The 22,298-nt window shown below is 41.7% G+C and overlaps 1 protein-coding gene across 3 annotated transcripts in view; it reads left to right on the forward strand.

Annotated features, from left to right (window-relative positions):
* ZNF516 (zinc finger protein 516) overlaps positions 1-21,435 on the forward strand; it is a 102,169-nt gene extending 80,734 nt beyond the window's left edge. The window contains exons 3-7 of one of the 3 annotated variants that reach the window (XM_058832401.1): positions 3,832-5,301; positions 10,836-10,940; positions 11,848-11,915; positions 16,811-16,870; positions 18,446-18,648. In XM_058832401.1, the coding sequence (XP_058688384.1) occupies positions 3,832-5,301; positions 10,836-10,940; positions 11,848-11,915; positions 16,811-16,870; positions 18,446-18,505 (1,763 nt within the window). In that variant the 3' untranslated portion in view covers positions 18,506-18,648. Of the gene's footprint in view, positions 1-3,831; positions 5,302-10,835; positions 10,941-11,847; positions 11,916-16,810; positions 16,871-18,445 lie in introns of all 3 variants that reach the window. The other 2 variants (XM_058832402.1, XM_058832400.1) reach the window with 2 other exon arrangements.
* Positions 21,436-22,298: the final 863 nt, after the last annotated feature.

Consider the following 22,298-nt stretch of genomic DNA (forward strand, 5'->3'; position numbering starts at 1 on the left):
TCATCTCAAAGTGCAAATCACTATCAAATGTTTACTGAAAATCAAACACACCACATCTGCTCCTTTTCCTTAGATTCCTAGCGCTGTAATACTAGCCAGAAAAGGGGCCAATTTCTAGCCAGTTCTGCTCTTCTGAATAGAAATCACGATTTCATTGTCTCCAGCCTTGTAGCCTGGTTTACTTTATAGGAAGCCTCATGAATTAAAACAGCTGTGCAGCCCATTCTGAAATTTGATTTTGTGGAGAAACAGTGCTGGGAAGAAAACAAGTGGAGTTTATGGATGTGAGGGGGGAGAAAGAAGAGGGATGTGTGGGGAGGAGAGTTGCTTTTATCTGTGTGTGTGAGTAACTGGTTGATGACATTAGGTGTATTTCCGAGGAACTGCTCAAATCCCTGAATATTCTTGTGTTTTTAGACCATGGTTTTCATATAGTTAAGTGTGTTCTGCACTGTGCTGCTTTGCTTTCCCGGTGGCCTGTGTTGCTGTTAATACTTGAAGCTGCAGCCAAACTGAAGTCCTGAGATGGCATCACCAGCCACCTCCTAGCTAGGCACCTTGGAAAATCCCTCTGCTTGGGCCATTGTCCAGGTATCTGTGATACTGAAAAACCATAACACTTCAGGGTTGTAGTAAAAGGACCTTCCTCACTCTAGAATACAACAGATAAAAACAGCTGTTTGGGGTAAGAAACAAAGGAACTGAGACAAAATATAAGGAGATGATAGAGACTCTGTAGGATAAAAGCGAGAGCATGCTTAGCCAAAAACTCTTTCAATTGGGAGAATGAGTTACAGTCCCTGGAGATCAAGCAGAAGGAGTCTCATTCATGGCTTTTTGCTTTGACCTGGCCATAATAAAATTTCGAGTTTCTGGTGACAGTAATGCATGCACTGGGCTGGTTAGAACAATATTTTATACCAGTGATTTAAAGGGATTATTAGTACCCCTTTTCAGCTGGGGCAAGTAGCTGGGAGCAGGCAGAAATAAATTTAATCTGTTTTTCTAAAAAGACTTCACCTATATTTGTGAGTATGCATACCATGTTCTCGTGTTCTTGCCTGCATCCTGTCTTCCACCTGGCTTTTGTTACCTCACTGCCCAGCCTGGACCACCTGCCATGATGGGAAGGATGGCTCGGGGCCATCTAGGTGTTGAGATCTGTAGTGTTGGATCCCTGGTGGAGGGCAGGATGGGACTAGGGAAGAGTATAGGCTGTGCTTTGTACTGATAAAGAAGTCTGAGTTGGCCTGCAGGTGAAATTTTTTCCTGTCTAATCTTGGGAAAGAGGGGTAAGGATGTGGGGTTTTTTTGTTTGTGTTTTTGTTTGTTTGTTTTTAGTACAGCTTGAGCAATTAGCACAAATACTGCTATTGAGCCTCCTGATCTAAGCTTTAAAATTATTCCTAATGTGTTCATTACTGTTCTTGTGAGGCATCAGAGGAATTGAATCTAGCAAGACTCTATGAAGAGGTGTTAGAAGCTTATGGTTGTGTTTTCTAATGGCCTTACAAATTTTCATTTAATGCACTGACAGCATTGGGGTAACTGCAGGCTTATACACCTCAGAAATGCCTTCGTCATTTTCCTGCTCTGGGTTACATTTTCCACCTGAAAAAAATCCCTTTTTCATAGATGGATGCACTAGGAAATAGGGCAAAAAGGACTGCAGCCACGTCAAAATTTGCAGTCCCAGGCTTTATGCGGGCACATGGGACTGTGGGCTGTCTCTGTGCTTTCTCCTCCTCCTCCCCATCCCAAGTACAGACCTAAACTGAAACAGCTTGGTGCATAGATTTTGACTAAGCAAGAAAGTATGCAGGAATGTCTGTGATACACAGAGCAACCTGGGAGCTGCAGGTGTCCGCTGATGCCCCCCTTCATCACAGCTGCACAGGTGGGCCAAGAGCCTCCCAGCTCTGTAGTCCTTGAAATGGGGCTGGCAGTGGTCTCCCACCTCCCTCCTCTGCCCAGTACAGCCAGCAGGTCGGTTCTCTCTCCAGAGTACTGCTGCAACCAAAGGATTTGTTTTTGCTCTGCTTTATTATTTACTACAATGATCAAAGCAGCCACTCCTTGTGATCATAAAGAGAAGCCTTAAAATCTTATTTAAGAGCACAAGTATTTTGAGCTTTGACAGATATGCTTTGAAAACAACACAGATGTGCAGTGTCAGATTTCACTGCTGTATGCAGTGTCTTTGTTTCAAACAATAAATTTGGCTAGTAGTGCTGGGCATGTGCGTTCCCAAAACCTTGTCATCTGCAACATGGGAAAAACAAGTTCCTGGGTTCTGGGGATTTTTTTACCCCTGAATATACCCCCTTTGAGAGTTTGAAAGGAAAATTATCTTAGCAGAGTGAGCATTCACCCCTGCGAGACTGAAAACCTATGGGTTATTTTTAACCTAATTACCTTGAATTAAACAAAAGCTTAAGAATGTTTTTGCTTGAGTTGAAGGTGAGGCTAAGTAGACTTTATGTGCAGAGCAGCTCCAGCCAACTGCGTGGTTCTTCCATTGCACCGTGCAGAATAATGCCCGTGGCAGTGCCCTGTGCTAACAAACGGCGCTCGATTTTCTGAAGGGCCGGCTGTGCTGAGCTGATGTGGGAGGATATGCAGCTCTAGAGCAGTTCACTCCTTTCCCCTTCTCACCCCTCCTGTGGATGTGGTGATCACTTCAGACTGGTGACGTTTTAGATGGAGCACGATCTCCTTACACTTGCCTGGCAGTGGCTCATTAACTGCGTGTTAATTGAAACTGAAAGTTTGTCAGATGATTCAATTCAGTTACATACTAAATGGATTCAGTGCAGTAAGCATTACTGCTGTGATGAAAATCTCTGTGGAATTGATCTATGAACTGATTTAAAGGGATTCATTGGCTTCATCAGTGGCTCTCAGAGGTCAGCATCGGGAGAACAGGCATGCTCCCAGCAAAACAAATCCTACTCTTCTCTTTCACCCAGAACAGTTTTAATTGCCAGTATGTTCCCTTTCCAGGACGTATGTTAGGCGAATAAATTTACTCTGGAGAGCTGAGAATTGAAAAAGAAAATGAGAAAAAATAAAAGTGTGTTTTGAACTCTGTAATCTAAATGGCTGAAATGTTGAATTCTTACTTCCTATGGACTGAGCAGTCATAAAATTTTCCTGAAGTTTTAACTCAAACATAAACATACGTTAAAAAGAAAAGAAAAAAAAAATTAAAGAAACTAAAAGAAAAATAACTGCTTTAAAATAAAAGACAGAAAATTCAAAATTTACACCCTCTATAACTCATCTTTTATACTTGGCCACTGCAAAAAGTCTCCCTTAAGTGGGCAATTTATTCTGTATGCTGTACCTGCTTATATGGTTGGTTTCCGTGTGGAGCCAATTTTTATTGCTGAGTTATAAACCCTTTGAAAATAGGGGCTTGTAATGGAAGCGCTGACAGACCTTTAACTAGGTCAGTTTTATCTGTCTCCATTATCTTTGCTTTTGTTAAAGCATTAAATGGTTGCAGATTTGTTTATTTTTCTTGCCGTCCCAGAATTTTAACATGGGTATGTTACTGAATTGTTTCTTCTTCAAAATGTCATGAACATGCAGTATTAGGGAGTTTATCCAGACTCCACAGTCATCTTTAAAAGTAAATTGAACTGATGTGTCTTATTTCAAGATTTTCTTGCTCATACAGTACATTTGGTCTGTAGCACATCATTACCATAGTAATACGAAAGTTTCCTTTTTCTCCTGATGTCCCATTCTAATCTTGAATTCTGCTTTGTCTTTTGGGCTCCTTTCTGTGTAAAATGACAGTGATGTTTTTCTGTTTGTCCCATCCAGATGGAAAGCCATACCACTGCAACTTCCCTGAAGAGGAAACCCCAATGATAACATCTCAGTTGGATGAAATCCCAAAGCTGGGAGGCCGCAGCGCCAGAGAAAATGAGGCCAGGGAGCCTAAACCAGAGATTCCTGCTCTGGTGTCAGCACTGGAGAGTGTCATCAAGGAACCCTTTTCAAAATACCAAGGTTCTGCAGACATAAAGATGCCAGTATTTCATCACAGCCAAGGGCTTCCTTGTTCCAGTCACATTGCTAGTTTTGCTTCGGGTATGGGCCAGACATCTTCAGACATGGTCATGGACTTGAAAACGTCACTTGAAGTGCAGGCTAGTCGTGCTAGAGAAAATTTGCTAGACTTGCACAGGGAGCATCCTCTGATAGAAAAAGGTGCTGAAGCTCTAGAGGTAGCTCCACTCGATTTGAGTGAAAAATCAACTAGGGATAATTCATGCAATAAATACCTGAATACATCCTTGCAGGCTGCTTTAATTGTCTACCCGTGTCCTTTCTGCAGTCACAAGACCTACTACCCTGAAGTCCTGTGGATGCACAAAAGAATTTTGCACAAAATCAGCTGTAACTTGATGGTGCCCCCGTGGGTTCAACAAAACGGATTCAAGAGTATTAAAAACAACCTGGTCTTTCTGGCGAGGAGTGGACGCACTGGCCCCCCTCCCGTTCTGGGTGGTAAGGAATGCCAGCCTTTGCCCATTGCCAGGTTTGCACGTACTCAAGTGCCAAGTGCGTTGCCAGGTTCCAAACCCAGCTCTCTTTCTGTCGGGATGGCTGCAAAGTCCACGAGTACGCATCCGTCAAAGGACAGTCATGTGCTCGGCCACTGCGGTTCACGCGTGTCAGGTCTGGACGGCTACAGACAGCCCAAGTTAAACCATTCCCAGGAGCAATACAGCATAGCAGCACAACAAAAAAGCAAATACGAAGCAAATTCCAAACTTATGCAAATGGGAACCTATGGCAGAAGCGTAACACCTACTCAAACAGTCATATCCAGGCCTAGCACGCAGCTCACCAACAGTAAGCAAGCGGAAAAGTACGCGGTTCCCCAGGGAAGTTCTGGTTTTGCCTCTCCAGGTAAGCACTGTGCGTCCGACTCTGTGAAGGCCAAATACACGCCCCCACTGCAGTACCATCCTCTGTGTAAAAGTGAGCAGTACCCTAAACACGAAGAGCCGTCGGTGCCTCAGAGGGAGCCTCACGTGAAGGCTGGAAATGAGATGAGGACATTGGCAAACTGCACAGCGGTAGCACGAGCCAGTCCAGTGCTGCAGCCTCAGCCTGGTGCCGTGGGAGTTCCTCCAGCTTTACACTCCAGCAAACAGGATCTGGGATCAGATGGGCATGAGAAACATTTGGACATTTTAAATATCTTCAAAACATACATTCCAAAGGACCTTGCTTCACTGTACCAAACCTGTGGTGCCAACAGCCCTGTCCTAGATCACACAGGTAAGATCTTCGCAAGCTTTTCCATAGCTGAGGATGTAGCTTGTTTGTTCCTTCTTTGTTCAGAGCCATGACATGCTGTTTCCCAGTTGTTTCTCTGTCTGCCTTCAACAGTTAGGATTACAAGTTCACTGTTTTTATCATTGCTGGATAGGCTTGAATAGGTTTGTTTACTGCTCTCTTAACATTGCAGCATCCCCTCTTGTGCACTGTGTGACATTTCTGTCGCAAGTTAAATGTATCTGGTTCCACCTGGAGTACTGCTGTTCCTTTGTCCTCTTGCTTCAAGCAGGCTAGAGTTACACAGATGTGCTGTCACAGGAAGATCCCCCTGATATGCTGGTGCTGGCACACATCATCATCTTTTTGCTTCAGGCAAAATAAACATCCTCTGGGGCTTATCTGTGATGTTATTTTGGAGGTTTTGTTCAATTTTGTCTGCAAACAAGTCTTCCAACAACACAGAGGGATAATCACTTGTCAGTGTCCTTTGTCTTTCTTGTCAAAAGTCTTTTAAGATCTTCCTTGTCCGTATCAAAGGCTACTAGGTATTTTTCAAATGAGTCTTTTGATCTGCTCATATGCTTATAATTAAAAAGAAGTAGAGCTGAAGATGTGCCTGCTAATTCACATAAGCAAAAAAATCAGTTGTGCAAATAGCCAGTTTAAAAGTTCAGGGAGTAAGAAAGGTCAATGTCCATATAAATAAAATTTATATTTATAATATGCAATACCTACGTATTTGCATTTGAAACCATACTCCTGATGATCTGCCAGAATTAGTTTGTCTCAGTGGAAACTGAAAATCACACTGATTGATTACACATGAGATGTGTGTGTCTGTAGGTGAGGAGAATTGGAACCGTAGTCTCACCTCTCACCACTTGTAAACCGTGCTATTTTTTGTACCCTTCTTCTCTTCCTAGAAGTCGTACAAATCAACTCTGCATGAAAACAGCACACATTCCAGGCTGGTGTTCAGGTGTCCTCACTTGATACAATACATTCTTTTTTGTTAAAAGCATGTGTGAAATTGAGCTTTTGCAAGTGATACAAAATCCAGGGCACTTCGAAGCTGGTAGTCTTAAGGACAGCTGTGGTCTAGTGCCCAGAAGGTGTGTACAAGTTGCGGCAAGGAAGGAGCCCAGAGTTTTAGATCAGGTCTTGGTGGAAGGGCCTTTTGGAGGAGACAGGAAGGCAGAATCTGCCTGACATAGTCATCAGTGAGTTGCAACTTTCAGCCATCTCATTGTCAGTGCTGCTCAGTCAGTCACTTCAAAGGTGGCACTGTGTAGGGACCTGTTCTTTATTGAGCAGATTGTTTTGCAGGAGCTTAGGGGCTGCATCATGATTGCAAGCAACATCAGGCTCCTGGGTTTTATTGAAGAGGCAGAAGAAGACATGCTTAGTTTCTAAAACTACAGTTTCAATGTTCCTTAGGGGTTTTTTGTCCAGCCAGCTTTGTTTTGGCCATCCCAGTGAATTATTGTCTTAAGTTTCTCCCTGCCCACTTCCTGCTCTAATTACCAGTTAATTGTTCCACCCCCAACTTGGGGCGCCTTCACGTGGGTGCCCTCCTTGATGTTATTTAATAGTACATTGTGCCAGCGTGCTCAGAGAAATCTTACTGGTCCAGTGAGCTCACAGCCATGTTAGGAGGGATAAGAGAAAAACTGTAAAACCTAGGAAATAGAAGATGACTTAGTGAAGGCAAGGACTAGAAAATACATGATGGCTTTAGGAATAAAGTAAAACAGGGGCAGGGTTTTTAAAGAGGTGTCTATTTACCTGTTTACCTGCTTTTTAAAAGAGGTGTTTTATTGCCAAAATGTTTTTGCTGGGCAGTGATTTCTAGAGACACTTTAACTGATGTCCTGTTCTAGGGCAAATTTGTGGGGAAACTTCCAAAGGGGTCCCTCTAGAGAACAGATTCAAGTGGCCTCTCCCCCTACTGGTTTGGGAAAAGATTTCCTTGGACAAAAGTGGAAAAAACTGTTTATTTAACAAGCAAAGTATTCACAAGCATAAAAAATGAATAATATTAAGCAATAAAACCTTTCGCTGTTCTGGAGAGATAGCAAATTCAGAAAGTCCTTGCCATGGGGTGTAGCTTGGCTCTCTCAGTCTCTTACCAGTCCCTCCTGCACTGGAAAGTGCCATGTCCTGGTCCCCGGTGGGGCACAGGCGTGAGCTCCTGTTGTTTTCTGGGTTTTCAGTCCAGAGCAGGCTGATCAGTTCCAAGAAGAAGAAAAGCCACAGTCTGGGGAACTTCTCTGCCTCAGCTAGCTAAAAACTAACTAAAAGCAAAGGAGAGCTCTGTCCTGCTGTCTGTCCGTGCTGCAGACACCACAGTCCATGAGAAGGAATGTGGGGGATTGAGTGCAGCTTCTGAAAACAAACTGTGCACTGCTTCTTTCCTCCCTTCATCTTAAAGGTGAAGAGCTTAATATCCAGCATAAACAGAATAGACAGTTGGGGATACAAACATGATGAAGTCATCCTAGGACAACTGGAAGTTACTGAGTGCCCATCTCTGCTTTGAAACCACTTCTTTCTAAGTGTTTTACAGCAATCAAGTTTTCAGAATTTGAAACCTCTTTTCTTTTAATGTAGCTTGCCTTCGTTTTATATACAAATTCAGGTTGCTGATGTTTCTCCAAACCAATTGGCATGATGGCTGGTTTTCACAGCACTCAAATAAAAAGCTGCTTCAGGCAAAAGGAATGAGATTCTACCAACTGCAGACAGAGGAGGGTAATTGAACTTCATCTTAGATAACATATGGCTCTAGATAGGCTGAGTCCTCTGAGTCAGTATGCATCATCCCATTTAGACTTAATACTGTAGTGTGAATCATGACATAAAGGACATCCAAAAATCCCACTTAGGTGTACTATTTGTCATTTTTTTTCCCCTCAGTTGAATATTCTCAATAGACTTCCTTGGGGTTTTTGGTATATGATGTCATTTTGGATCACACTAGATTATTTTGTGGTAGTATAGTGTTCAGCTTCCTTTTGATTGGCTGCATTTGTTTTTGGGATCCTTTCTTCTACATTTGTGTTTGTTCCAGTGTGTCCTTGGAAGAGAGTTGTGTGTACTCTTGTGATACAGCTGCAAACATGAAGCTTGCTGTGCTTAGACTAGGTTTGTTTCACACTGCCCAGTCCTCCCAAATGCCTGTAGAGACAGAATCTTACTGTTTTATTTAATAGAGATTATTTATTTTATTCATGCAATTTATATTAGGAAAGGGTGTGTTATGGCAGCAGATGTACTCTTTCTTTGGAGCTGCTTAGAGAGCAGCTTTGAGCATGGATTTTACGCAGTGGTGTTCATTTACCTTACTTTTCAAGCACCTGTAATAATCCACCTCCTTTAGTTCACCTGGAGGATAACCTGAGTAGTGACTCACGCATAGGGAGTTTTGCCATGTGGCAGGCACGCCCATGGCTCAAAGCTCTGAGCTATCAAAAGCCTTATGGTGCTACCTGGGAAATACAACAATGGCAAATTCACCTGGAAACAATCCATTTTTTCCACCTGCTTTTTGAATAACTCCTGTAAACTGAGTGCTAGGGAGGGGTTAGGTGAAAGTCTTAACCCACTCACCCTAGGTGTTTATATATTGGTTTACAAACAGCAGCCTCATGGGTGGGAGCAATGCTTCCATGAAGGCTATTGGACACGTTGGTGATGGATGCTGAGAAAAGTGTGTTCCCCTTCAGCAGAAGGAGATGTGGGTTATAGAGGGATTAAATGTGTTTCCAGAGGTGTCAGAACCGTGGTCTGAGGAACCCAGCTCTCCTGGGCCTCACAAAGTGGCTCTGCCAGTCCCTGCCTGTCCAGCAGTAAGCATGGCACCCCTGCCAAGGCCACGACTGGTTCCTCCACGCACTTCCCTCAGCTGTGCTTTCCAGCCTGCAGCTGCAGTTCTGGGCAGTGAGGGGAAAAATGCTCGTAACAGCTCAGAAATCCTGCTTTAATCTTGATTGCCTTACAATGCAAACCTGTCCTGTTATAGTTCAGTAAGATTCTCATTGATATTTAGAACACTTACGTGATTTTTTTAAATTTCATTTTGTTAGGGTTGGTTTGTTTAGGGGTTTTTTTTTTGTTTTTTTCTTGTCTGTTTGTGGGTTTTTGGTTCTTTTTGGTGTTTGTACACCTGATCTGGATTTTTCCCCAAATCATGATCTTGTATTTGACCGTCAGAAACTTAATTTTGCAAACGAGTGTTCAGGTGCATTATGCAGACTGTGCTGCCATCTGCAGGAGGTGCTATTATAAAAGGAGAAAAGAATCTGTGAGTAGAGGTGTTTGGAGTTTTTGTTTTTGCAGCAAGACATTTCTTTGCAGTATGTGGTCTGGTGAAAACCATCCCAGGATGCTTAGTGTCATACCAACAGAGTAGATGGCAGCTGTCTTCTTTCTTCTCCATTCATTTTCAGATGCAGCATCCATATTTTGGATGAATCTTGTGGCATCCTCCAATAGATTCTTCAGTCGTGTGGAGGTTTTTGTTGCCACTTTTTTGGTCAAATTTTTTTTTTTTTTTTTTAAATTCTGTAACTAGGGAGGGAGTATATGAATGAAAAGCTGAAACTTCACTTCCGTTGACATCCCTCTCAGAATTTCTTTAAAAGCCAAAGTACTCCAGTGGCAAATGGAAACATCAACTCTTTTCTTTCAAAGAGGGTGTTCTACCAAAATAGAAAAGAGGATGTTCAAACATTTTTTTTTAATAATAAAAAAGCCCAATAAAAGTCAAATGTGTCTTTTTTGATCAGCAGCAAAAAGACAAAGACCAGCCCTTTAAGTCAGATGCTGTAAACTGACCTTTGGAGAAAAAGGAGAGGTTTGAGCGGTTTTCCACAAATGCTAATGGCCTAGAAAACATGTTTACCCAGGGCTGGGGGAAGGCTGCTGTGCTGCTACCAGCTCAAAATGTCCGGAATGACACTTTCATTCACAGATGTCTTTCGTCTGTGCCTCAGAGGTCCGGGGTCAAAGCAGCACCGGCAGGCAGGTAGGCAGGGGCGAAAGGTTTGATCAGTCTGCGATGGCTCCGCTCGCTCTGCATTTGTCTCTAAGGTATTGCCGCCTGGGGGGGACAGTCGGGCTCTGGTCCTACTCACTTCCTATTATCCATGTGACTTGTCTCAGCCACGCTGGAGTCACTTTGATTTGCCTGATGTACTGCTTGACAAAGCTGGGTGATGGCTGAGAAGTGGATCCAGCTGCTCTGAAAAGCGCACACCTGACATGCCAGTCCTGGTGCGGGCACATCACGGGGAGCATTTTTTAATTCAATGTAATTTATGCATTCTTGCAGTCCTGTGTGTGCCTGGCCTGTCAGCCAGTGCCTAGATGAAGGCTGACAGTTGTCATCCAGGGCCTGAAGGTAGCCTCACATAATGACACATTAGACATACTAATGATGTTTTCTTCTGGCATAATGTTTTCTTCTCAACTTTCCTCTCTCCTCTCCCCCCCCACCCCACCCCCCTCCTCCCCTTCCTCTCTTCTGACTACAGGGATGCTCAGGACACAAACACGCCAAGGAGACTGCGTCTGCAGAGAATGTGGAAAATGCTTTACCCAACCCAGCCACCTCAGGACTCATCAGAGGTCCCACACAGGTATCTTTTCACACTCGCTCTTGCATTCTCCCTTTCCCACTTGCCTGCTTTCAGATTCAGCTAACAAAATGCCAAGAATTACATTTCACATACCGTGTTAACCTAAGTAATTCTAGTACCTAAATCTATTAGACAGGTTTTTTATTTTTATGACTATTGCTCTTGTTCTCCAAATATTGCTTACCTGATCCCTGCCCGAAATCCATAAAATTGCAGTGCATTTAAGATAAGTCTGTTTGCAAATGTTTTATTTTAATTAGAGAGTAGGGTACTCAGAAATGAATATGCTAATGAATTCTGTTGCCACCAGCACAAATTGAAATCAAAGTACCCCTTTCAGCACAACATAAGGCTTTGTTTTGCCTCATCGTTGCTGGTGACAGGAACATTTTTGTGGGAAACGAGATTTTTCCTCCGACTGGTCAGCCCTAAAATGGGAAATCCCTACCAGCCTTTTTTAACCTGATACGGTCTGTAGTTGAGGCTAGAGGAGGCTGAAGCCACCAGTGTCGTGAGCCCTCCTGAGCATTGCATGAGACAGTGAGAGTAGCAGGTTCCTCCTCAAAAGTGTGAATGATGCATACATAAGCCAGTCTGATGCAAAATGACAGAAGCCAAATGGTAAGTAATGCAAGAAGAGGGTCCCTTTACACATACACTGATAATTAATGTTGTCAGTGATTGCTTTCTTCAGTGCTGAAGTCTGAATTAAAAAGGGCAGTGGCCCTAGGCTGCCATTAGCACACTCTCTTACAGTAAGTGTTACGGTAAATTGGTATTTTCCGGCCACAGGCTAGTAGCTGGTGTCTTTTTTTGAACGTGGTTAATCTGTAATGGTCTCAAATAATGTACACACACTAACGAAGCTTGAATGTTCATCTGTTAACAAGCCCCCTTGTTCCCACAGTGGTATTTGAGTCTAATGGACTCCGAGGTACTGAAGTTCACACCACCTCCGCAGATGCCCCAAAACAAGTATGTTTTACAATTAATTGGGTGTTTGGTTTTTAATGTGGTAGCTGGGAAAAAATTGTGCAGTGATACTCATCACTAAAGCTCTGACTATTTTATAACATGTATAAATGAAAAGGGTATTGCTGAATTTTTAGCTCTTAAATTTTTAGAGAATTTTATCAGAATCTGATATATAGAGAGTTAGTGAATTGTAAAGCAGGTAGATAGTGTTTAAATAAACATGTTACTGCCTTACTGGGGACTGGGTGGGATTGGTAACTCTAATGTGCACTGACATATAATAGTGAGGTAGTACATAAAGAATTCCTGGAAATTTGTTTTAACAATTAACACCTTTTCTGCTGACACAAGACAACTAACGTTTAGTCTGTATTTTTCTGAAGAGTATTTGTACCCTGATGCCCCATATCAGGCCTTTGAAAAGCTCTCATCCACTTGTTTCCATGGACTCCGTTAGTGTGCTTTCCTGCTTCTAGTATACAGTTTCCTGTCTTAACAAACACTTCTCAGAGCTCTGAATTATACATGACAAAGCTGTTATATAGAAAATCATTAAACTGAATTTATTTTTGTGTATTTTATGTCGTTGGAGAATAGTGTCCAGAAACCTGGACCTTCCCATTCCATTTGCAGCTTAGCAGGTTTGTTTCAGAGCACACCTTCTCATGGGCACATCTCTTCCATTGTGAAACTGCCTCCAGCATCACTCACTTTTCCTTTCATCCTCGTTTTTAGTTTAATTTTCACTGTAGCAGCCCCTGTTATCCTTTCCTCTTGCTAAACTACTGAAGATGTTTTTAGCCATACTTAGAGAATGCATCTCCATGCTACTCTCAGCATTATGAAGTTTAGGAATTAGATTTTACTTGTCCAGTAAACATTCTCATTGGGCAACACTACACTGCCTAGTTCATATGTTGCACCCTTCATGAAGACTCCTGGCACCTTCTCTGTGTCCTTGCATCTTTCTGGCCCAAAGGCTGCATGGAGAACCCAGCCTCTGTCACAGGAGCATCTGAATTGACACCAAGCCATAGGAGTGGCCAACAATTCTCATGGAGGTTCCAAGATGGCATAGTACTTTGGCTGTTGTTGTTGGCAGTGTTTCCTTTGCTTTTGTGGAACAGTAGCCACAAAGTTCTGCAGCAGTGTCCCCCTTATGATGCTTATCTGATACAATTGTGCAAGAACACCTCTCTGAGTAACAGAGTGAATGACAGAGACACAGACACAGTCAATGTGACAGAGTGACACACTGCAGCTGTGCCAGCTTGCTCAGCTAGTCTTTGGTTCTCATAGTAACATAGATTTAGTAAACCTAAGCATCTTCTAAAACACTCTTCTATCTTTTCATGCTCATGGTTTTCTCTTATGTGTAGTTGAGATCACATTCTGAAGGCATCTGGGCTTTCTTCTAGAAGACAGTATAAGGTCAAAGTTGGAAATACATTTCCAGATAATTCTGGAATGGCTGTTTATATTCAGAAAGAAATGTGGCAGCTCAGACCACATCTGGACTCTTTTTGTCATTTGGGTTATATTACTGCACAATAAATCAATTTATAATCTTGTCTTTGCAAGCTCTTGTCATGCCAGAATTTATTGACTAACTTCATCCACTGGCATCCATCTATCTGCCAGTCTGCCTTTGAAGCATTTGGTTACATTGCAGCATCTCTGAATACAGCAGAACACCGAGTAGGGGTTAGCTTCTTGAATGGCTTCATCTCGTGCCAGTCAGTATTTCTTCCACAGAAGATGCAGCAGTGTGATCACTTCTGCAGGAGATCGTTCCCTTTCTTTTGTCTTGTTTGCTCCTCAGTACCAGCCTTTGTCTCAATTTGTCAGTGTCTGTGTCGGGTGGGATTATTCAGTTGTCTGCTGTTTTGCCGGCTCTCGTCGCAGGCAGGCGTCGTGCTGCCCCAGAAGACTCCACCTGCACAGTCCCTGGGCGTTACAGAGGGAACGCTCTCATTTCCACAGGCAGCTGTAGGGGCCTTTAGAAGCGCAGAAATGAGCTCTCGCTGAGGACGGTGCCTGCAGCATTCCGTTAACATTACCATTTCCCACTTTAAACGTTGTCATTCCATGTCTTCATTTCATTTCTTAATTGGGGACAGATCTAGTCATGAGAGTTTATGGTGTAAAGTCAGTTCAAGTTACAGAAGTGCCATGCACATGCTCCGAGCAAGAAACAATGGTTATCATGTACGGTAGTTTGAGAAGGAAAGAGGGGGTTTTTTTGATGTCAAGTGGAAATGATTCACTTTACATAATGTTTCCACCTCACAGGTGAAATATCTTCCCCTGAGTAGTCTGCTAAAGAGTAAAAATATTAACATTAGTATTTCACGGTTCCCCCATTCCCTTCTCTAGTCAGCCAGAAGATCATCTCTAAAGGTTTCCTTTAGGAAATAATGTTAGGTAGGGCTTTTAAAATCCCCCAGTATGGCAGCTTACAACAGTCCTACATTGAATAGCAGTTTTATCACAGAATAATTCTAATTCTGCATGTTAAAAATAGGGTCTACAGCCAGGCTTTTTCAAAAATGAACCAGCTTAAATCTATATTTAGGTGTCTAAATAAGAGCCCTATTTTAGGATAGTGGACCACCAACAGGAGGTGCAGGTGTTCAGCGTCCCTGAAAAGGAGGTCACCTATAGGAGTGTGTAAAAACGATCAAACACAGAGTTTTGCTGCTATTAGCACTGGGCTGTGTTTCGTCCTTTGTTATCGGCGCCAATGAAATATAAATAAAATGTAAGAAATAAGATGTTCATTCATAACATTATTTATTATGGTTTCTTATTTCTACCTTAATGCTTTAAAAAAAAAACCCCAACAAAATGACATTTTTACATAAAATGAATTTTCCATGAACTTTGGAATATTTCCTACTCTTCTTTATCTAAAGGACAAAAAATGCTCATTACATACCCCAAGTCAATACATTCTGTGCTAAGTCATGTAGATTCTCTTGAAAAGCTGCCATATTAAACATACTGAATATTCTGAATATTTTTATAAATGCTAAATATCCCAGTATATACATAATTAAACTTGCTTATCCACAATGAATATGTATCTTAATTTGGAATACTCTTAAGCAGCCAGCCAGAGACACGGTTTAGCAGGCATGAATTCGGGGAGCACAGTCCAATTGCATATACATTGCAAGACAAAAGCTGGCTCCCCTTCAGAAGGGGCCCTGCAAACACGTGTGTCTCAAAGCAAGGCTCTCCTAAAGCGTGGGGTCATTTCAGAGGCACTGCCTGATGCTGCAGCCAGAAGCCCAATTCCCAGCGGTACAGGAGTCAGTCTGGAGCCTGCTTTTTCACGGTGGTGACAGCAGTGGTAGCAGTTTCTAACGCGTACGCCGTGCATTTGACTTCTCCTTCTGCGTTTTTAAAGCCGTATAAAAACTCGACCCACTCCAGGAATATAGTTTATTCTCTATCAGTGTCAAATCAATAAGCTCTAAAAATTCTAAGGGACAAGAAATTCAGTGTTCCAAAGGCACGATTTCCTAGTTAGCAATGAGGGAGAGCTCTCTCTAATTGAGTGTATATGTATGTGAACCATATTTGCAGCACTGGAGCCAGAGACACCAAATTCTCCATCTTCTGTGTGAGTGAAACAAGGAAAACCCCCAAAACTCCAGCCTTTGCCCTCTTCAGAAAAACAGCCTTTTATTTACAGAAAATCAATTAAAAGCTGCAGCCCAGGGAAAAAAAACCAAACTGTCGGTATCCTGAATTCTCTGGCTGAAGCTTTCCCCGTGTCAAAAGGCAGTGATCGGCCTTCTTTTGTGAAGCAGCTCTGGACACCACAGTTTTTGGGCCTTATTCACTGAAAAGACAGGTGTGCAGTAGGTCCTGTACCTACTGTGTGACAAGGGTACTGTGTGACACTTCATTAAGAGGTCCATAAACCCTTTTTTTCTTCACTATAAGTATTTTGAAATATTTCTTGCAGCATTCAATGCTTGAAATAGCATAAATGTAAATAGCTCGAACTTGGGGGATAGAAAGACTGGAAAGAACCATCAAGAAAATGCTATATAAGTGTCTGTATGTGAGTGTTGTAAAGGAGCTTGGGGGAAAAGCTGGGGACATCTGTTACCTGTAATGTTTTTATAGTCCAGCGATACTATATCTCTGCTTGTCTTAAAGCAACTTTACAGAGAAGGGGAAGAGGCAAAAAAAACATAACCCAGATTAAAAAGTTATTTAAACTATTGGTTTCTGAGTTTGGCTGGTTTGGGTTTTCTTGCACTCAGAATTCTAGTACTGTCTGTTAAAAGTCCTATTTATGACATTTGTTCATATGAAATGTCTTGCCCCAGTTGCTTGCAGAGTTTCTTCCAAAGATCATGATTAATAGTTCAGTCCTCATTATTGCAAATGTTATTTTTAAATAGTTATTCTGAGAACAAGAATTCCATTAATCAAAATAATAGATAATGAACAAATAAATGGCAACCTAATTTGTCTCGTTCATACATATGGAGATTATAATGCAAACAATCAAGGAACCATGGAGGCTGCTGTACTGGCATCTGAGTAATATGCATGTACTGCATGTCTGTTACTTTAGGAACATTAGAGACAGGATTAGGAGCTGTAGTTCTTGTCCCAACACTTGCTCCTTGCTAGGAAACTGCAATGGTATCTGTGCTCCTTGCAGTTTACTTCAGTGTTGTGCAATTTATCTGTCTCCAGCATATTAATATGTACACAAACTGGGTTTTTCCTGTTAACTGGGGAAAAGCCCTGGACATTGCTATGGGAGCAGCTTTTGGCATGGAAGCTTTAGGTTTAGCTTAAAGATCTGCTGTTTTTCTCTGAAAGTGAAGAAAGTCTACTTTTTAAAAGGGAAAACATTTTTATTTCAGGAAGAATTCAATCCAACTCTCTATCAGCTGGTTCAAAATCCGACCATACCCTGGGATGGTGTGAGTACAGCGGGGTGAGCCCTGGGGTGGGTTTTGGCACACACAAAGCTCAGGTTCTGTTTGCCAGTGAAACTGGGAGCACAGATGTGCCTGAGAGGGGCCCAGCCACCCACCACCTCCATCCCCTCTGTGCTGTTGTTGCAGGTGTGGGGAAAATGGATTGTCCTTTTCCTGGATCCCTTGTGCTGTGTGGTCTGTGACATGTAGGGCACACTTTCGCTACCCTGCAGGCCGTCCATCCCAAAAGAGTGCCCCTACTTATATCCCATTTTTCAGTTTCTGCCCAGGAAAAGTGGGGCAAGGTGCCTGCCTTCCCCTTCCCTCCCTTTCGCTTCCCTTCCCTTCCCTCCCTCCTCCCAGCCCCGCGATGCTCTGCCGTGCTCCCCTGTGTACGTGGAGCCGGTTCGATACGAGGCGTTCCAGTGATGAATGCCTCCTCCTGGAATTGTGGCTGTGTCTCTCAGGCATGATGCAGCCGCGCAAAAATGTAAAGCATCTTTCTTAGTTTACTGCGGGAAATTCAGCATCCAACTAAGGAAGTTTTATCACATCTCTCGTTCAGTTACTGTTTCCTACATTTCAAATATACTGCGGTCTGTACAGCAGCTTTTTTTTTCTTTAATTTTGTTGCAAATCTTTCCGACTTAAAACCAAACTTTGACTGGTAAATGTCATGAATCTCAGGCCAGGTTTAATTAGGAATTTTCTAAATCTATTAACAAAAGAGATGCACTTAATACGTTATGTCAACCAGAGCTGGGCTTTCTTTAGCTATTTCGAGGGCTGCCATAGGCACAGCTTGAAACTTGCTTGGATTTTACATGGGTGCCGTATTTTATGTTGCATTAATTTAAAATGGTCTGTTTCACTTCATCAAGACTTTAGCTTAAGGATAATGCATTTATGTAAGATTAATCTTGCCATGTTGTTTTAGGATCAGGATTGTAAACTGCATTGTTCCGACAGTGATGTTCTAAATGTCATTTTAAAGCTTTTCTTGGGAGCTGCAGGCTCCCACTTATTCATGATGTTATCTTTAATTTCACTTGATTTTAGACTATCCCTGCTATTTTTTTTTTTTTTTTCAATGTGGTAATTATTCATGAAAATTGTCTAGGAAAATAAAAGGAAGATGACAAGGGGGGGAAAAAAAGCCGCCTTAGCGTTTGACAGACCTGCACAAGAATTTGGTTTTTCTTCATTTAGCTGCCTCTGTGACCTCAAACTTCAGCCTTTTTAAAGCACTGATCTAGTTGTGAATCCCTTTTGGCTAGCACATAATTTCCGCTTTTTGGAAGCCTCTTATTTCTCTTCTTGTTCTCAGCCTTCTCTATACTGCTCCACTAGATGCTCTTACTTCTTATTCTAGTCCATCAGGGGCTTTATATGGGCCTGACACACTTTGCTCTTGGTAGAGATGTTAAAAAAAAAGAAAAAAAAGCCCCCAAAGTGTTCTCACGTGGTGGGTCAAGATGAATGTACATGATGCTAATAAAGCGTAACAAATGCCGGCAGAACTTGCTGGAGGGTCATGCCTGGGAGAATGAGTTTTTCCCCGTGTTGTCCTTCTTGCAGGGGAGAGACCACGGCAGCGCAGAGGTCACCCACACGCTGCATCTCCGGAAGGGAACCTAGATCCCGGGCGGAGGAGCCCCGGCAGCCCCCCGCGCTCCAGAGCATCCCCCTGCCAGCCATCGCCGCACCCGGAGCCGCTGCGCCAGGCTGGGAGCAACGCTCTGCCAGGAGGGGGGTGCCTCCGCGCTGTTAATCATCTTAAAATAAATGAAGATGCTACACAAGATATATATAAATTGACGTACTAATCAGTCCCATGGTTCCTTATTTCCTTTATAATAAACAGTGGAGTTGGCAAGCACTGTGGCGGCACAAGGCATCTATATTAATCAAGAGAAGTTTGAGACACTGGAAAAATTAAACTTTATGTGATTTGGACAGCATGAAGAAGTTAAGCACTGTAACAAAAACCTCCCTGATGCTCACAATGACTATTTGATACATTTGAAAAACAGCAGTGGATTCGAGGGCTGGAGAAGTATTAATTAATGAAACTGCCACTGCTTGTCATGCTGAAAAGCAAATTAAAAAAACCCACAAAAACAGCAACAGAGAGAGGAAGAATGGGGGGGGTGCAGGGAGAAGGTGGCATTCGGTGCTGAGAAAGCAATGCTTGATGAAGGATTAAAGGGACTAAAGAGAAAGACCGTCATTCTGCAATGGTTTGTTTCATTACAGTTTGGGGACCACTTGCATTTCTAGTGCTCTTGCTCTTGACTGCGCACCATTAATAGTATGTGAATATGGAAATTGAAACACTTCCAGAGAAAAGCTTCTATTCTGCTTTGGAAAACAAAAGCTAGTTGAACACTAAGAAAAAAAACAGGCTTCTGTGTTTTACTCTCAGGACCTTTTTTTTTTTTTGTAACAGGGCTACTTTCTTCAACCTGGTCACAAAGGAAGTCTTCACTTAATGAAAAATAAAAAGGAAAAAATAAAACATTCAGCTGTCTAACACCGCTGATCTGTCTGTTTAGAAGAGAAAAGGTGTCACTGAACGGATTCAGGCAGCCCTGGGGCCGTAAGGTGCTCTCTGCTCCTGCATTTGGTTCAGCAGACCAGCTGCCACTCCTCCTTGGGCCAACTGATGTTCTGGAGAGATGAGGAACTTCTTTTGTGGTGGCAGGTTAATGTCCATATAAATGTGTCATGTCTTGTACTTGGTGATCACTGGTGGTGTTAGAGAAAAAAAAAAAAAAGAAAAAAAAAAGCTTTATATACCTCTTCTACAGTAACTCTTTAACTGCAAGTTTTCAAGGTGGGGTTGTGGCACATAACAGGTTGTTAAACCATGCAGTGTAAGCAATTAAAAATGTATTCCACAGATATAAATATTTTCTTTTCTTATTGCTGTGACACTATGTGTGATGGTAATATTTCTGAAAGTTTCAGATTTTGCACATATAATTTTATGCATTATCAAAAGTTACTGCTGCCTTGAAAGAAAATGTTCTGTGAAAATTTTTGCAAAAGCTTTACTAGTTTTGTTGTTTTTTTTTTTTTTTTAATTGTAACATTTTGTAAAGGCAGGAAATGAAGTTAAAGAAAACAACTAGCATGCTAAATATATTTTTCAAAAAAGCAATAATTTTACATGTACAGAAATGATGCTAACCTTTAATACAGGTGAGACCACAGTTTACTTAATACAGTAATGGAATAGTGCTGTTTTTGTAGAAATGGGCTTCTGACAAAAGATTTGTTTAAAAAAAAAAAAAAAGCAGAAAAAACCTTAAAACGTGATCTTTCTGTTCTAACAGTTCTAACAGGTGGGTGGGGGGTTGCTTTTTTAAAAAGATCTAGTCAGTAATTTGGGCTGGATACTACTTGTTACTTGTTTAAAATTACTTGACAGGTTTTGTTACTTTGCAACACTTGCAACAATGCAAATTAACTTTCTTACCTATTTTTTTTAAACTAGATTTTCCTTATGCTATTACACGAGATGTAAACCAGAATTCTCTGTAAGTCTCGGGGTAGTTAGGAATGTCTGTGCAAGTACTTAAAAGTGACTGTAATTAACTGTTCTGTGAAGTTATTTTGAGGGAGGTCGCATAGACACATTCCATTGTACACCAAAAAAAATGAAAAAAAAGAAAAGAAAAAATTAAATATTTTGCTGTGTTTCTTAACGATTATCATTTTGGGTTTGCACTAGCTTTCTCTTTGTTTTTGAGGTTTTTTTTTTTAAATTTTATTTTTTCTCCTTTTGTTTTGTTGCTTTTCTGAGTCATATTTTCCATGAGAGAAAGTAATGGTGACAATTCAGGAATGCACAAAAGCTAGTTGCTTAACCTATTTGTTTGTGGTTTAGTTATTAAAAACTCTTCTATACCCAAAATGGCACAAAAGTGTAGTGTAATTTCTCTCTTTTTTTTTTTTTAACTGCATTTTTTTGGCAAGCTGAACTAGAAAATTTGAGTTAATATTTAGAGCCAAAACCTTCTTTCTGGAATTTTCTTCCCGAATCCTTGCCAGAGAAGCTAGTGCTGTCACTGCCATTACCAGGGTACTAATCAGCAAAGTTTACAATCATAATTTAGCTTCATGAAGAACAACAGTAGGGGAAATTAGTTTAAATAATTATATGCTGTGTATAGCACAGAAGTGAGATTTTCACTTAATTAAACAAGAAATAAGAGTGGGTGGGGGAAAACCAACCTTAAGGACCATCTGTTTTGGAAAGTGAATCCCACGATTTCTGTTTTTTTTTTTTCTTTATCATTGTATTGTATTGATTTGTTATTTTAGTTAGACCATAGTATTTAAAATGAGTTGTGTTCTTATTTATTTAGTCAAATGGGCTTTGATCAGCTCTTTTAAGCAACGTGATAAGTTTTTTTGGCATGACACACTCCTGTAAAGCCCTTTTATGACTGTTACAGGGACTTTCTACTACCTCTACCAATCTACTGTTTCTTCTTCTTAACAGGTTTTTATGGTGTTGCAAGTCTAATGTAACTTAGACAATAAAGGGTTTGATTATCTACGCTGCAGATTCTCAGTGTATCTGCCATCTCTCTCTCTCTCTTTCCCTCTCTCTCTGGTTTGTGTGTGGTTTATTTTAGCTAAAATGTAGAAGATCTCTTTCATTATGGCTGAAGTGAAAGACCACCAGAGGATTTTTGTGTCCTGAATGTTGTACGCTGACCAAAAGTCCAACTTGGAGAAACTTTCTCCACAGGGTTAATCAGCTACTTCGTTGCCACCATGCTGCATTTGCGAAATTCCTTCTGTCAGAAATGCTGTGTATAAATGCGTGCATTCTGCAAAAAGCTAAGCCAGTTGGAAAGCCAAGACAGTTTTTAGGTTTGTATTTTAAAACCTCTTAAAAGCCCTTAGTGATAAACGTTAGCATAAATTGCTGCCTCTGTCCTATCGAAGACCAAGCTTTTATGAAAACAGCTGGGCATTATCCCTTAGAAAACAGCATCTGCTGGTAGGTGCAAAAAGTGGTTTGCTGTTGACTGTAGGATACAAATCTCTCACTAGGGGGATTTTCAGGCACTGATATCTTGCAGGTTTCATGGTAATCCCTAAATAAATGTATTGCTGCATTCTTGTGTGTTGGGGAGCTTTCTGGTGTCTTCGTTTATCCTACTGGAGGCATCAGAGCATGCATGAAGTTTGGAGCCATCTTACAAAATCCTGTTATTCCAGTGGGAGTGCATCACCCCTGTTCACTCCTTCTCATGCCCAAGGAGTTTCTGACCAGGCCTGTGCTTGGTTTTGTTCTTCCTTGCTGCATTCCCATGCTGGGCTACCTCAGGTGTATCTCAGCAGCTCCACCAGGTACTGACATAGGTGGGGATTTGTCCTTGAAAAACTTACCTGTCAGAAGACCTGGAACAAA

This window comes from Poecile atricapillus, chromosome 2 (assembly GCF_030490865.1).
Source record: "Poecile atricapillus isolate bPoeAtr1 chromosome 2, bPoeAtr1.hap1, whole genome shotgun sequence".
Lineage (NCBI taxonomy): Eukaryota > Metazoa > Chordata > Aves > Passeriformes > Paridae > Poecile > Poecile atricapillus.